This window comes from Giraffa tippelskirchi, chromosome 10 (assembly GCF_054371585.1).
Source record: "Giraffa tippelskirchi isolate mGirTip1 chromosome 10, T2T-mGirTip1v1.2.pri, whole genome shotgun sequence".
Classification (NCBI taxonomy): Eukaryota; Metazoa; Chordata; class Mammalia; order Artiodactyla; family Giraffidae; genus Giraffa; species Giraffa tippelskirchi.
In genome coordinates, this window is record NC_137284.1 from 92,539,783 (window position 1) to 92,557,621 (window position 17,839).

The 17,839-nt window shown below is 38.7% G+C and overlaps 1 protein-coding gene across 48 annotated transcripts in view; it reads right to left on the reverse strand.

Moving 5' to 3' along the window:
• The window catches only part of SRPK2 (SRSF protein kinase 2), a 242,472-nt gene that overhangs the window by 148,705 nt on the left and 75,928 nt on the right, over window positions 1-17,839 (reverse strand). For 8 of the 48 annotated variants that reach the window (XR_014067242.1, XR_014067241.1, XM_081535849.1 and 5 more), the window contains exons 2-3: window positions 13,472-13,525; window positions 12,982-13,053 (exon numbers count right to left, since the gene is read on the reverse strand). The exons of the other annotated variants lie outside the window; for them this stretch is intronic. Coding sequence is in view for 6 of the 8 variants with exons in the window: in XM_081535849.1 (XP_081391975.1) it covers window positions 12,982-13,053; window positions 13,472-13,525 (126 nt within the window). In the remaining 2 variants the exon portion in view is untranslated. The remainder of the gene's footprint in view (window positions 1-12,981; window positions 13,054-13,471; window positions 13,526-17,839) is intronic. 48 annotated transcript variants of the gene reach the window in all.

Below are 17,839 nucleotides of genomic sequence, written 5' to 3' on the forward strand. Positions count from 1 at the left end.
ACAGGGTAGGGGGTGACTGGTTCTAGGACTCTCACCCCACCCCCTCAGTTCATTGCAGTCACTCAGTCGTGTCCGACTCTTTACGACTCCATGAACTGCAGCATGCCGGGCCTCCCTGCCCATCACCAACTCCCAGAGTTGACTCAAACTCATGTCCATTAAGTTGGTGATGCCATCCAACCATCTCATCTTCTGTCGTCCCCTTCTCCTCCTGCCCTCAATGTTTCCCAGCATCAGAGTCTTTTCAAATGAGTCAGCTTTCGCATCAGGTGGCCAAAGTATTGGAGTTTCAGCTTCAACATCAGTCCTTCCAATGAACACCCAGGACTGATCTCCTTTAGGATGGACTGACTGGATCTCCTTGCAGTCCAAGGGACTCTCAAGAGTCTTCTCCAACACCACAGTTCAAAAGCATCAATTCTGCGGCGCTCAGCTTTCTTCACCGTCCAACTCTCACATCCATACATGACCACTGGAAAAACCATAGTCTTGACTAGACGGACTTTTGTTGGCAAAATAATGTCTCTGCTTTTAAATATGCTATCTAGGTTGGTCATAACCTTCCTTCCAAGGAGTAAGCGTCTTTAATTTCATTGCTGCAATCACCATCAGCAGTGATTCTGGAGCCCCAAAAAATAAAGTCTGACACTGTTTCCACTGTTTCCCCATCTATTTCCCATGAAGTGATGGGACCAGATGCCATGATCTTAGTTTTCTGAATGTTGAGCTTTAAGCCAACTTTTTCACTCTCCTCTTTCACTTTCATCAAGAGGCTCTTTAGTTCTTCTTCACTTTCTGCCATAAGGGTGGTGTCATCCACATATCTGAGGTTATTGAAAATATATATCAATATATGAAAAAATATAGAAAATAATTATCAACTGTATATTATATGAATTTTAGAAATTATATCATAGAACAGTACCCAGAAAAAGGAAGTATTTTTATAATTCTAGGGCTTCCCTTGTGGCTCAGCTGGTAGAGAATCTGCCTGCAATGCAGGAGACCTGGGTTCGATCCGTGGGTTGGGAAGATCTGCAGAAGGGATAGGCTACCCACTCCAGTATTCTGGCCTGGAGAATTCCATGGACTCTATAGTCCATGGGGTTGCAAGGAGACAGACATGACTGAGCGATTTTCACTTTCACTTTTTACAATTCTAACTTAAAGATAGCTTTCCATACTAGATATTAATATACAACTGAAACTACTTGGTTCTCTAAAACAACGATTTGCAATGTCCTATCCAACCAGTCCATCCTAAAGGAGATCAGTCCTGGGTGTTCATTGGAAGGACTGATGTTGAAGCTGAAACTCCAATACTTTGGCCACCTCATCCGAAGAGTTGACTCACTGGAAAAGACCCTGATGCTAGGAAGGATTGGGGGCAGGAGGAGAAGGGGACGACAGAGGATGAGATGGCTAGATGGCATCACTGACTGTATGGACATGAGTTTGAGTAAACTCCAGGAGTTGGTGATGGCCAGGAGGCCTGGCATGCTGTGATTCAAGGGGTCGCAAAGAGTCGGACACAACTGAGCACTGAACTGAACTGATATTAAGACAGTTTCATTTCATTCACAATTTTGGCACATAAAGAACTGTGGGTTCACCAAAGAAGCTAAGGTCCCGTTAACTTCTTAAAAAAAAAAAAAAAAATCACTATCTCAAGAAGTGACAAGATTATTGTGCAAGGCATATTGAAATGTGTAAGAAAACAAGCCATATCAAAATATGTGAGTGTAAGGAGGAATTAGTGTCCCTAACTCCTAACCAACATTAACCTCCAAACTTAGGAACTGAAATTTGTGATGTAGTCCAGTTTTCCCACCCTTCTACATTCCTTGAAGTATCAACAGTTACTGAGTGATTTCCTACCTGAGCAAGGGGAAGAAAAAATATAACACAAAACTATGTAACACAAATTCCTCCTCTAGGAGTTCACAGTTTAATACTTAACATTTAGCTTGAACAATCTGGTTTATTTAAGCCTCTTGTGTGAATTAACTCATTTAATCCTTACAATAAATGTAGACAGTAGTACTCAATATTTTCATTTTACATGCATGGACTGAAGCTTTGAAAGTTGCAGAAATTTGCTCAAGATGCCAGAGATAGAATAAAATATTTAGGAAAAAAAATTAAGGTGAGAGACTTATACATTGAAAACTACAAAACATTGTTGAAAAAAATTGAAGACCCAAATACATGGGAAGACATCCTGAGTTCATGGAATGGAAGATTTACTACTGTTAAGGTGTCAATATTCCTTCTATTGATTTAAAGATTCATACAATTCCTACCAAAATTGCAACTGCCTTTTTTGGAGAAATGGACAAGCTGACCCTAAAATTCAAATTGAAATGCAAGGGACCCTGAATAACCAAAACAATCTTTAAAAAAATTGAAGAAAGTTGGAAGGCTCACATATAGATTTCAAAACTTACTACAAAGCTATTGTAATCAAAACAGAGGGGACCTGGCATAAAGACAGACATACAGATCAATGCCAAAGAATTAAGAGTCCAGAAATAAACCTTCACATTATAGTCAAGTGATTTCTGACAAGAGTGCCAAAGCCATTCAATGGGGGAAAGAACAGTCTTCTAAAGATGGTGCCGGAAAACTGAATGTCCACATGTAAAACAATAAAGCTCAACTCCTGCCTCACACCATAAACAAAATATTAATTCAAACTGGATCAAAGATCTAAATATAAAGGCTCAAACTATAAAACTTTTCAAAGAAAATATAGGTGTAAAACTTGATGATTTGGGGATAGCTTTGAGTTTCTTAAATATGATACCAAAAACACACACACACACACACAAAAACAGATGAATTGAACATAAGAATTAAAAATTTTGTGCATCAAAAGATACTATCAAGAAAACAAAAGGATAATATACAGCATGAGAGTCATCAGTTCAGTCGCTCAGGCATGTCTGACTCTTTGCGACTCCATGGACTGCAGCACACCAGGCTTCCCTGTCCATCACCAACTCCTGGAGCTTGCTCAAACTCATGTCCATCAAGTCGGTGATGCCATCCAACCATCCCATCCTCTGTTGTCCCCTTCTCCTCCTGCCTTCAATGTTTCCCAGCATCAGGGTCTTTTCAAATGAATCACTTCTTCACATCAGGTGGCCAAAGTATTGGAGCTTCAGTATCAGTCCTTCCGATGAATATTCAGGGATTATTTCCTTTAGAATTGACTAGTTTGAATTCCTTGCAGTCAAAGGGACTTTCAAGAAGCTTCTCGAACACCACCGTTTGAAAGCATCAATTCTTCAGCACTCAGTTTTCTTTATGGTCCAACTCTAACTTCCATACATGACTACTGCAAAAACCATAGCTTTGATGAGATGGACCTTTGTTGGCAAAGTAATGTCTCTGCTTTTTAGTATGCTGTTAGGATGGTCATAGCTTTTCTTTCAAGGAGCAAGTGTCATTGAATTTCATGGCTGCAGTCACCATCTGCAGTGATTCTGGAGCTCAAGAAAATAAAATCTGTCACTGCTTCCATTGTTTCGCCATCTATTTGCCATGAAGCTATGGGTCTATTCGCCATGAAGCCATAGGACCATCTGCTATGATGCAATGGGACCATTTGCCAAGATCTTAGTTTTTGAATGTCAAGTTTTATGCCAGCTTTTTCACTCTCCTCTTTCACTTTCACTGAGAGTCTCTTTAGTTCTTCTCTTTCTGCCATAAAGGTGGAGTCATCTGTATATCTGAGGTTATTGGCATTTCTCCCAGAAATCTTGATTCCAGCTTGTGCTTCATCCAGCCCAGCATTTCTCATGATGTACTCTGCATGTAAGCCAAATAAGCAGGGTGACAATATACAGCCTTGATGTACTCCTTTCCCGATTTGGAACCAGTCCGTTGTCCCATGTCCAGTTCTAACTGTTGCTTCTTGACCTGCATACAGATTTCTCAAGAGGCAGATAAGGTGGCCTGGAATTTCTATCTTTTGAAGAATTTTCCAGTTTGCTGTGATCCACACAATCAAAGGCTTTGGCGTAGTCAATGAAGCAGAAGTAGATGTCTTTCTGGAATCCTCTTGCTTTTTCTATGATGCAGCATATGTTGGCAATTTGATCTCTGGTTCCTCTGCCTTTTCTAAATCCAGCTTGAACATCTGGAAGTTCTCAGTTCACATACCGTTGAAGCCTAGCTTGGAGAATTTTGAGCACTACTTTGCTAGAGTGTGAAATGAGTGCAATTGTGCAGTAGTCTAAACATTCTTTGGCACTGCCTTTCTTTGGGATTGGAATGAAAACTGACCTTTTCCAGTCCTGTGGCCATTGCTGAATTTTCCAAATTGGCTGCCATATTGCATGCAGCACATTAACAGCATCATCTTTTAGGATCTGAAATAGCTCAGCTGGAATTTCATCACCTCCACTAGAGTTTTGTTCAAAGTGATGCTTCCTAAGGCCCACTTGACTTCGCTAATGAGAAGCAAATTCTTCACAGTATGAGAGTAAATGTTGAAAAACCATGTATCTGATAAGGGATTAGCATCTAGAATATGCAAACAACTCTTATAACCCAGCAATTAAAACCCCAACAACCCAATTTAAAATTGAGCCAAGAATTTAAATAGACATTTCTCGAAAGAGAAAATACAAATGGCTAATAAGCACATGAAAAGATGTTCGTCATTATTTGTCGTTAGGGAAATACAAACCAAAATAACAAAGAAATAGCACTTTATCGTCACCAGGATGGCTATAATCATAAAGACAATAACAAGTGTTAGTGAAGATATGAAGAATTTGGAGTTTTCATGCTTTATTAGTAAGACTGTAAAATGGTACTTTTGTTTGGAAAACCATCTGGTCTTCAAAAAGTTAAACAGAGTTACCATATGACTCAAAAATTCCACTCCTTCATGTAAACCCAAGAGGAAACATGTTCATACAACACTTGTACACAAATATTCTTAATAGTGTTATGCATAATAACCAAAAAGTGCAAACAACCCACACATCCTTTAATTGATGAATGGATAAACAAGATGTGGTATATCCATACATAAAGGGAACAAAGTACTGACACATGCTACCTCATGGATGAATCTTGAAAACATCACAGACAGTGAAACAAGTCAGACACAAAACACATATGATTACATTTACATGAAAGACCCGGGGCTGCAGGGAGGCAGGGAAGCGGGAAAAAAAAAAAAAAGAAAGACCCAAAACAAGGAAATTTATAGAGGGAAAACTCTAGGGGCTAAGGGGTGGGAAAATAGGGAGTATCCGCTAACACACAGTGGTTTCTTTTTACGGGGATGAAAATGTTCTGGAATTAGGTAATGGAGACGTTTTACAATGTTATAAATATGATAAATGCCCGTGAGTTGTACACTTTTAAATGGTTAGAAAGGTGACTTAAAGTAAATAATATCTCATTTTAACAAAAAAAAAGACAATCCTAGAACCAGTATGTGGCTGAGCCAGGATGACAACCCAGACAGTCTGTCGCTAAAAGCCTACTTCCACAGGTGTGCAGCACAGCCTGCAAGCAGGAAACAAGCAGTGTGTTTGGGTAAGCAAACAGTCAGAGAAGGCAGTTGGGCTTGGTTACTGGGGTTAGGAGAACTTTGCTAGGTGAAGAAAAGGCCACATGGAACAGGAAAATGGCACAAACAAAGCTACAGAGAACCCTATCACACTGGCCATCTAAACTTTTGGTGTCTGGCAGGAGTAAAGTACGTACTGGTAAGGAAAGAAGCCAGGGATACTGGCAGTGGACTGTTCCGGGAGCATCTTCCATGCCATACAAAGAAGCCCTGGCTAAATGTAGGGTAGATATAGAACCACACAGCCAAAACCAAAATAAGACATCCAACTGGTGAATGAGATTAAAAAACAAGTTTTTAAAATCTATGTCATGCTGAGGAAAAAATATCAAACTTCACGGAGTTACTTATAAGACTTGTCAATTCTCCACAATTCATTTTGTGTCTGTATGCCCACACAGCACCCCCTAAGGAACGTTGCCAATTATCACTCCTCTTGTTTGTTAATCCTAAAATTCTCACCTCAAGTGTTAAGTCGTCCTTTAGTTCTATAAAAATCTTTATACAAGTTAGCAAGAGTAAGTGTACTTACAAGCTCCGTTGCTTTACAAAACGTTAGGCAGTACCACAAACACTTCAGTGAAACAGACTCTATTCTTGTCTTGCTGTCTGTGGGATTTCCTACCAATTATATGAACAGGAAATCTGAACTAGTTCTCCATTTAACATATGAGAAGCAACAGACAGGGCCTTAAACCTATCAAGGACACACAAAGAATCTTAGCTTTGTCCTACCAAAGCGACTTTGAATCAGTCCACCAGAGTACAAGAACTTCATCCTCATCATCTTCAGCTTTGTATTTAGCTGTTGGTTTCTGGTCACTTAGAACAGTAACGCCTGAAGACTGAAACTTTAGTATTAATTGTATTTGTAATGAAAAACAACAGCAATAATAACAGTTAACATTTCATACCAACTGCAATGCATCAGGCACTCTTCTGCTTGCTTTAGATACATAATAACTCTCTTGATAATCCCAAACCTTTGTAAATTAAATATTATCAGTATCCCATTTTACAGAAAGGGAAACTTGAGGTATAGAAAGGCTAAGTAACTTACCACAGTTCACAGAGCTAGTATGTGAACTAGTAGGAAAATACAAACCAAGGTGGCCTATGTATAGGGTCTGGGCCCTCAACCATATTAAAAAGCTAATCATGAGGCTTTCCATGGTTAACTCAAAGATCTCTCTTGGTAGATGTCACATTGCACTTGAAAATATGTGGGTTATTTTCAAATATCTTTTGATATTGATTTCTAACAATTACATAGTGATAAGAGAATAGACTTTGTATGATTTCAGTGCCTTAAAAACCATGAAATTTTGCACCTTGTTTTATGTCCCTAGATACGTTTCAGCGTCTCCCAGTTTATAGTCCGTGGGACTTTGAATAGAATTTGTATTCTATTTTTGTGTGAAAACTGTATAAATCTTAATTATGTTGAATTGGTTCATGGTGCTTTTCAGGTCTACTAGAACCTTCTACTTTTCTGTATATTCATTCTGTTAATTTTTGAGAGTTTGACATTCAAACTTCAACTAAAAACTTTATTATCTACTACTACTATAAAATGTACCTACTTAAAAAAATTCTAATATATAGTGGAACTATATGTCACTTTGCTCTGTATTTTCAAAGTGTCCTGTAAATCATACTTTCATAGTTTAAAAAATTAAAAAGGAAAGAAAAAATTAAGCTTAAATATTCATTTTTATTAATAATGTTTATGAAAACTGTACCAAAATCCTACAACTTCAGTCTTATTCAGATTTCATGTTTATAATATTGCTATCCCTCTCCCCTCTAAAAAATGATCTTTTTCTTTCTCTCTATCAATATTAAAGTAATCATTTATTACACTAATACACTATGTTAAGTGTCCAGGGAAAGAAAGAGTTGTTAACTTATATTAAGAGTCTAAAGAAAATGAAATTTTTTCTACTATATTTTACTGCATCTTAGGAGTAACTTAGGTACTGGATTGGGGCCAGGTAACTTGCACATTCTAAGAAAAGTCTCAGATGTATGTCTTGTATTTAACTTTCCTCTTCATGCCAAGGAGCTATTTGTACTGCTCTGAAGACCTACTAAATCATTCTCTTGGGGTGACAATGCCTAAAAAGTCCAGAGGCAATTCTAACGCATAGCCAGTGTTGAGAATCCCTAGTTTTATACTTGGACCTTATTCTCCCTATCTAACTAAAATGCCAATATTACAAATACACAATTCATTCCAGGAGCACATTTAACACTCAATCATGTCAAAAAATATTCTATTTATTAACTTTCATGTAGGGAATACTAGATAGTTATAATCCAGCAATTCCACTTGCTCCAAATCTAAGCTAGAAAAAGATTCACATGTGTCCTAGGAGAACCACACAGAAACAGATGTTCAACATGAAGCTGTGTTCAATAGAAAGTAATGGGGACAATCCAACTGTTAAAAGAACTATGGAACATTCACAACATAAAGCCTCTGAAAAGAACATGGTAGATCTGCATGTACTGAACAATCTCCAAAACTAAAAGAAAACTGCAACTTGCAGAATACACACAATATACTTCTTTTATTACAGATGTATTATGTTCTCAGGTGCATATATGCATATATATATATAAGTTGGGGGAGAATATCGATCTCAAAATGATTAGAAAAAGTGCTTCCTCACTTCTGGAGATGGGACAGGGAATGAGGAATGGCAGTCAGGTGGGATTATCTGAACTTGGATTTTTTATAGGTATTACTTGTGTAATTAAAAATAATTTCCTTAAATAATGTTAAGCATTACCAAAGGATATGCAATTTAAAATATCGAATAAATCTCTTTTGTAGTTACACAGCTTTCAAATGGACAGTCTGCAAAAAGACTGCCATCACACCATTATAAATAGCCTCCGAAATGCCAATTTTCACTTTCAAATAAAATTCACAGTTTAATCAAGGTCAAAGAAATGTTCTGTTGGAACTTTGAGAGTGTTATACTAAAGGGGAAAAAAGAACAGCTGAATTCTTCTGATACTGTTATATCATAAGAAAGGGAAGTCTCATGGAGGTTGTACAAAATTAGCCATTTAAAACTACTTTTAAAAACTAAATTCAGTCTGCTCCTTCTAATTTTATCACAATCTCTTAAAACAAAATAAAATTGCTGAAATAAATTGATGAACTAAAAACACAACCTATCTAAAAACATAGGTATTAATTTAACAATCCAGAAATGAACAAGTCTCAACTAATGGATAGATAAGCCATGTTTACGAAAGATACGCTGCTGCTGCAGAAAAAGAGAATCCCATAGATGATAGTTTAAGATTAAAAAAAATTTTTTTTTCTAAGTAGAGCCATCTGAATTATTAGGTGCTTTTGTTAGACCACTGAAGGAAAGAAGGCATATGCTCAAGAAGCTAGAGTCAAGTGCCAGTGCAATTACAGAGCAAAAAGCACTTTCCACAAAAGAAGCAAGAAGAGGTAAGTGTGAAATAGCTTCAGAACAGAGCTTTAAGAAATTTTACTCTTGCCTTTTAAAAAATAAACAAATAACCTCCTTCTAGACACATAATTAACCATTTTAATAACAAATAGTTTCTCAATCTCTGCTGAAATACACTGACCAATGTATTTTAACTTGTCTAAAATAACCAACTTTTTTCTAAAGTCTAACTCTGAAATTTGGACTGAGGCTACAAAAATGGTGGCAAGGATTTAGACTGACAGCATTCTATTTCTTGAGTTAGGGTGTGGTATCCAGGTGCCTATTTTACTGTTTCCTAAACTTTCATTCGGGCTTCTCAGGTGCGTCAGTGTTAAAGAAACCACCTGCCAATGCAGAAGACATGGGTTCAATCCCTGGGTCAGGAAGATCCCCTGGAGAAGGAAATGTCCAACCCACCAATATTCTTGCTTGGAAAATTCCATAGGCAGAGGAGCCTGGAGGGCGCTACTGTCCATGGAGTTGCAAAAGAGTTGGACACAACTTAGCAACTAAACAACAAACTTACAATACAGGCATGAAAGATATTATAACTTCAAAAAATCTATTTAACCAGAAGAATAACTGAAAGATGTGCCAGGACAGAAGTGAAACACTTGTTTATCTTAAAACAACTGCCTAGTCACTCACTTCTTAGTTTTTTCCATTACTCTCACCACATATTCTCTTATTTACTCCTCTTCAATACAGGTAAACCTCAGTTACCAAAGCTTCAAGGAATGAGTGATCATTGACAGCCACGTGTTCATCGCAGCTGAAACATTCCTTACCTCAATTAAATTATTCTATACCAAAACAGTCATGCTGAGAATAACTGTTTCTTGGCTATCTCAGAGCCTTTCATTTTAGGCGCACGTTCATACTCGCAGGGCCTCTGAAAGGTAGCTGAAGGTCTGCTTCTAATTCAAGCCCTTCAAGGGACACAGCATACAACAAAGCCACATCCAAAATGGCTGCCGACGGGCAGCTCCTCTCTGTACCCTCATCTCCGCGCTCCAAGTTCCTGGCAGCCCAGCAAGTTAGAAGAAGGAGTGACTGACATAAATCAGGCCCAACTTCCAAAGTTCACAAAATGGGGCTGGAAGGGAAAAATTCCAGTTGGGATAAGAGTTTTCATCAAATCCTACAGCACCCACTTCAAGTTTCTGTTCCAGTTCAACTCACTATTCAAATTCTTCTACTCAAAATGTTAATTATCTTATGCTTACTAGCACTGTATTTAGGACAGTGTGAATATCAAATAAAAAAATCCTGTCAAGAGTTCCTTAGGCTTTCTCACCAGGACTTCTGGTGAAAAAAATTTCACAGTGAACTATTTCTCTCTCTAAAGGTTCCTATGTTGTATGAGATTTGAAATAAAGGAATAGCTATACCTGGATCTTCATCATTTTTGTAAAACCCTTTTTTCCCCCTACGGCTAATGACTAAAATCTCTAATATTGCATTTCAGCAAATATTTTTTTTTTTTTTTAAAAAAAAGAAAGTTTGTGCTGCTTAACAATCTTAAGTAATCCTTCCCTTATATAGTTCTCTGATGTCCTGTACAGCAGTTAACAGCCACGGTTAGCTACCAAGCACCTGAAATGTGGCAAATCTGAACAAACGTGTTAATGGAAGATATTTCATTAGTACTTTTATGCAGATTGCATGTTGATATGATACTATTTTGGATATGCTGGGTTCAATATATATCATTTATATTTTTTAATTTATGGCATATTATTCAGTTGTAAAAAAGAATGAAATTGGACACATGGATGAAACTTCAATACATGCTAAGTGAAGAAAGCCAGACACAGAATGACAAATATTATGTAATTCCACTTACATGAAATACCCAGAATAAGCAAATTAAGAAAGACAGAAAACAGAGCAGAGGTTACCAGGCACTGGGTAGGAGAAATCATACAGTTCAGGCTCTGCAGGAATGGTGCTTTACTCAAGGTAGGAAGAGGGGCTGGAGAGTCACCTCAAATCTCAGGACAGAGGATATACCCGCTGCTAGAAAATCAGTTTATGGTTTTTTAAAGTAACTTTAATGAACAACTGGGCTTCCCTGGTGGCTCAGAGAGTAAAGCATTTGCCTGCAATGCGGGAGACCTGGGTTCAATCCCTGGGTCGGGAAGATCCCCCGGAGAAAGGAATGGCAGCCCACTCCAGTATTCTTGCCTGGAGAATCCCATGGATGGAGGAGCCTGGTAGGCTACAGTCCATGGGGTCACAAAGAGTCAGACACGAGTGAGCGACTTCACTTTCACTTTACCCAATATAACCCAAGGAAAAAAGTCTTAGCAAACCAGTTTGCTACTATTAAGCTTAAAAGACAAGTCTTATTTTTTCCTACTGAAGAATGCATTTGAAGAGGACAAGAATAATCTGAAATCTCATAACCATTTCCACAAACCATTCCACAAGTGCTTTTTAACAAACGTCTTCAAAATACTCTGACAAATACAATCAGCTTTGTGCTGAGAGCACTTCTCTACATAAAAGACACAATTTTACAAAGGTGACACAGTACACAGAGAAGCAAACAAGTCAATGTTCTTCTGATTTATAGGATTCAGTCCTCTAAATTTAATGAGGTTTCCAAGTCTCAATTTATACATAGCCATGGACGGGGAGTCTGGCAGGCTACAGGCCATGGAGTTGCAGAGTCAGCCACCACTTAGCAACTGAATACCACCACAAAAAACAACACTCTGGCTTCTAACTTAAGAGATAAATATAGTTTTGTTGCATATTTAAGGCAATGAACTGGTTTTGAACCTCTGAACACAGAAGAGGGTATGCTGTAACAAATGATTTGCAATTAGTTTATGTAAGAGTTGTTAGAAGGCAGATTTCAAATGTATCAAGCATATTAACTAAAAATCAAATATACAATGAAATATAAGATAGAGGAATTTCAGGTAAATCAAGGATTAAAAAAAAAGGATTTAACTCAGCTGACTTTACCAGAACTAAACCTACTTTTAGGAAGTCAAAGGAGAAATAGCATCATAGTCTTTCTTGGATTTCAACATTTAAGGAAGGCTTATGAGGCTATTCACTAACATAGAATAAAAATAATAACAACTACAACCACAGTATTCCATGGTGGCTCAGCAGGAAAGAATCTGCCTGCAATGCAGCAAAGATAGGAGACGTGGGGCGGGTTCGATCATTGAGTCGGGAAGATCCCCTGGAGGAGGAAATGGCAACCCAGTATTCTCACCTGGAAAACCCTATGGACAGAGGAGCCTGGCGGGCTACAGTCTGTGGAGTCGCAAAAGAATCAGACATGATTGAACACGCACGCACAACCACAGTAACAGCCGTAACACTGACATCAAACTCCCTGCCTGCTATCTGCTGTGAGGACTTTCCCTTTATTATTAGCTCATTTCATCTACATAAACCCTCCACGGAGTCAGTAGTGTAATTATTAATATCATCCCTGTTCATTGATGAGGAAACAGAGGCACAGAGAAAGTAAGTAACTTTGCCCAAGGTCACACAGCTAGTAAACAAATGGTAGAGCGCAGAGACAAATCCAGGCAACCTGGCTCCAGAAGCCACTATTATATATACTACTGCTTTTCATAACAGCTAGGGCAGGGGGGCAGTGGGGGCGTCGTCACAATATCCCGGTGGCTCAGAGTGAAGCCACTAAAGAATTTGCCTGCAATGCAGGAGATTCTGGTTCAATCCCTGGGTCAGGAAGATCCCCTGTAGAAGGGAATGGCAACCCATTCCAGTATTCTTGCCTTGAAAACTCTATGGACAGAGAAGCCTGACAGGCTACAGTCCATGGGGTCACAAAGAGTCAGACACGACTGATCAACTAACACTTGCACTTTCAAATGTCATAAACGAACTTTAAACAATGTAGAAACTAAGCATACTTACTGAGCCCCTCCTCCATCCACTGGGCAACACTCTGGGGAAACTTCAGTAACAATAACCCAGAAGTGCGGCAAACTGTCAAAATGAAATAAACCAATTTTACTTTACAGCTAAAAAATAAAAACAAATGGAATGCCTAGAAACTGCAGACCAATTGCCAATCACAGATCTTTAGTTTTACATGGAGTTCAGTAACATACTGAGTAGAATGAAGTGCTGCTCCACAAACCACACCCAGTGGTAAACAACTATGGGAAATGCAAGGGAGGAGGATGCAGGGCCATGTCTTGCCACATTTTCCTTAATCGTGGAGTTTCCTCTCCTTAATAAGCTCCACTACATGTCTGATTCGACATTTGTGGATTTTTCAAGACACTGGCTTTCCCTACACAGGGACCATCTCATCCACACACTGTGCCAACATCCGAAGGCCTGCCTCTGTAGCTGTGCACTTCGGGAAAAGATTAGGTACAGAAGTCCCTGCTGCAATCACCTGTGAGGCCTCCAGAGATTATCACGTTCTGGCAAGTTGTCACCAAATCCAAGCCTGCAAAGTTTAATCAAGCTTTATTAGAGTCAACAAAACCTTTACTAAATCATCTGTACAATTACTTCTGTTTTCATTTTCAATTAAGGCAAATTTTATATACAGAAAAATTCACCCTTAAGTGTTCAGTTCTGCAGATGTTCTGTGAGAAACAGACAATTGTGTAACTAGCCCCATGAGCAAAATACATCCGAGTTTCATGGTGCAGAACAATCCCTCTCCCCAAACTCCCTGCCTCTACATCCAACCTCCCCCACCCCCAGCTCTCAGCACCTTGCTCTTTCCAATACAAATGCAACTGTACAGTTTGTGTGCTTCTGAATCTGGCTTCCTTCACTTAGCATAATACATGCTAGATCCATCCATTTGTTGCAACAATTTCATTTATTTTTAGTAGTTCATTTATTTTTATTGCTAAGCAATATTCCATTGCATGGAATGTGTCTCACAGTTGGCTTATCCATTTACCAGTTGAGAGAAAACTTGAATAGTTCCCATTTTTGGCACTTGTAAACAAAACCCAAGAAAAGCTGCTATAAAACCTGAGTGCATGTTTTTGTATGAACATAAGTTTTAACTTCATTTGGGTAAAACCCAGGAGTGAGTCATATGGTCTGATGTGTGAAGGGCTCCAATGGTTCCTCATCCTCTCCAGCACTTGGCACAGTTTCTATTTATTTGAACCATAACAAACGTGTGTAGAAGTACCTCATGATAACTTACATTTCCCTGATGACTGATAAAATGGGCCATCTTTTTATGGGCTCATCTAAAATGGCAACCCACTCCAGTGTTCTTGCCTGAAGAATCCCAGGGATGGGGGAGCCTGGTGGGCTGCCGTCTACGGAGTCGCACAGAGTCGGACACGACTGAAGCGACTTAGCAGCAGCAGCAGCTATATTATCTTCTTTAGAAAAACATTAGATTTTTCGTCCATTTTTTAATTGGGGTCATTTTCTTTTGCCCATTCTTTAAATGAGTCTGCAAAATTCTTTATATATTCTGGATAACAGTTTTTTGTCAGATATGCAATTTGCAAATATTTTCTATCAGTTTGTAGCTTCTCTTTGATAGCTCTAAGAGCCTCTTTAAAAAGCAGACTTTTATGGAAGTCCAACTTTTTTTTTTTAATGGATCATGCTTCTGATATCCTATCAAAGAAATTTTTGCCTAATTCAAGTCACGAAGATTTTCACCTAGTGTTTTTTCCTAATAGTCTGTAGTTTTACATTTAAGCCTATAATCCACTTTGAATTAATTTTTTGCACACTGTGAAGCTGAGTATTGATTACTATTTTCTTTTTATTACTTGATCCAATGTTCTGGCACTTATCACAGACAGTATTTTTTTGACAACTGGTTTTTAAACACCTCTGTTTAGCCTAAGAATGTAACAGTAACCAAGAGAGTACAACACAATCAACTCACTAAAGTACACAGTTAGCAGGCTAAAAACAGAGTAATAAGTTCATGCACAATGGCAAGAGAAGGGACTAAGCAGCTAACAGCTAGGAGGGATGTTATTTATACTAAGCCATAGTTCACCAGGCAGAGAATAACATTCTAGGAAGAGGAAATACCACAAGCAATATACAAAGATTTGAAAGAATAAGGCTTATTCAGGAAATAGCTATGGGGCAGGGGGAGGAATTCTTCTTAACCACTTTGTATTCATGGCAGACACTACAGCATGCTAGCATTTTGGGCAGGATGTTTTAGGGAACTAAAAAGCTAAAAATCTCATTAAACAAAAAAGCAACAAAAATGGATCCAATCACTACTACAGTATAATGTTTCTGCACCGATGAAAGCAAGTGAAACAATTAAATAAAAAGCCTTCAGAATAAGCTGACAACCTCCAGCCTAGAAGTTGCCCTGGCCCCTCTTCCAACTGACTCTCCCCAAGACAGGCAGGAGAGGAGACAAAGACACCCAATATAGCCTGCCTCCCTCAGGAGGCCTTCTCTTGGCCCTCCATCACACATGGATCTTTCATTACCACCAAAGAACCAGCAATAGCACCTGTTCAACTTATAACTGCCACCTTCCCAGACCCTGTTCAGCCCAGTTAGAATGAGGCAAGGCACATCACCAGCAACACTAATTTGCTCTCCTTTCCCTGTCCCTACTCCGGCCCTTGGGGACTCCTCCCCCAATGCCCACTGGAACTTAAGAATCCTATGCCAAGTTTCTAAAAGGATTGTCTCTTGCACTAACAGAACTGGTGGCCCTGAGGACACAACTACTTTTGCAGATCCTGGGAATAGAGGCCCTTGTTCTTCCAATGTCCCTCTCATGCAGGGCCAGATGGAGGTGGGGCTACTACTGTCACTATCCCCAGACTCATAGACTTTCCCATTCTTACGATTTATTACTGGGTGCGGGTGGAAGAGCACAGTTCCTCGAAGTAAAGTTTACATTTCCCATAACCCTCTTCAACTAAAGGTTTCATCTCATCTCAACATTTTGAACAGCATTTTATCTACATAACTTTTTGAATGAAATATTTCCCATATAACACATATATAGGATGATGGCTAAAACTCCTGTTTTAAGAATTTCATATTAACCTTTTTGAAAAAGATATTGGTAAAATAACTTATCAGATATTAAGAATAGAGAAGAATAATAAATCTTGTAAAGTCAACTGCTCTCTGGATAAAACTGCATCTACATCCATTACACTTATTATTTGCAGAACAAGTAACACTTTCTTCACTGAAACCATAGCATTTTCTTCTATGCTAGCCCACACCATGAAGGAAACCTGTCCCACACACTCCATACATCAGAACACACCCCACAGTTTCTACTCTGGAATAGTCGTCCAGAGACTGGCAGCTAGAGAAAAAAAGTATAGATTTTAAGGGAATTCCCTGGCAGTCCAGTCGTAGGACTTGACACTTTCATTGTCGTGGCCTGAGTTCAATCCCTGGCTGGGAAACTAAAATCCCGCAAGCCATATGACAAGATTAAAACACACACACACACATATGTGAAACACACACACAGGTGAAGGAGACCTGAGAGGTCATCTATCACTTCTTATGTTTGCAAAGGTTCATCTTCCCTTCTCCCTCCCCTTGGCACAAACCCTTGATGGCAAGGTCCTCCTCTCTCTGTTCCTAAGAATGGAAACACAAGGCCCCTGACACAGGAGGCACCCAATAAAAGCTGCTGATAATGATACCAGATTAACAGGTAACTTTCAGTTGTCATTCTTCCCAACTCCTGAAGCATCTGACACCCTTCCCTTCCAGTCCTTATTTCTCTTTTCACAACCTAAGTATCAAGCATCTTCACTCAAAAATCTCAGTAATAATCTCAGGACTGAACCTGGAGTCATGAAACCTGTGTTGAACCCCAAGCCCTTGTTCGTTTGGGGGAAAGATGCTGAAATTTGTTAGGTCTCAGGCCTCTGAAATATAAAATAGGAGATTTGGTGCTCTGATGGTCTATAATTTTTTCTAACTAAACTTAATGCTTTCTTTCTACTATTATCCTTTACCTTGTCATTTTTTAAGGCCTACCACAAAAAAAAAAAAAATCAGAACCTAAAAGAACACAACAGCTAACCTATTTCTAGTTAAGGAAAATCAGTACACTGTGATTACTTTAAAGAGGAACTTTAAAAATTAGAAATTATGTCGTATCATGAGCCAGGAGAGACGAAATGGCCCCTTCATACCGAAAGAAGCATAACCCATTTTGATATAATGCTTTTCAGGAATGCAGGTCACCAAAATGGCTCAGTTTAACACAGTCATAAAATGTAGACTACTACAGGATGGTTGGACTGCACATCCAACACACAATCCTTCATATAAACATTCCCTCTGAGCTTTTGAGCATTTGGGTGTGCCAGAGTTTAACATGACACTTGCTCATAAGAACTTGGAGCACAGCTATTAAACTCTTTGTTTATCAGCAGACAGTGGCAGGTCACAGGAAACTTCCTGTGAAGAAGTCTCCTTTCCCACAAGCATTCTAATTTTTATTTGCAGACCCACTGGTCTCGAACACTCACACTTTCCAATAAAGCTGACAACAACAGAGGTGTCAAGGTGAATGTCCATATCATATTCCCCAGGGAATGAATTCAGTGGCAGGTAACCTAAGCTACTGCAATCCAAACTTAAGACTACAATACAAACATTTATATGAGTCTAAAATATTTCCAAAATAAAAATTATCACTTCTTCAATTCACAAGCACAAGAGGATACCATCATACTTGAATTACAGTATTTAACAAGTAAACTTTACACTTCAGTCTAATTTAAATGTACAAATTTATAAGACAAAATAGTAAAAC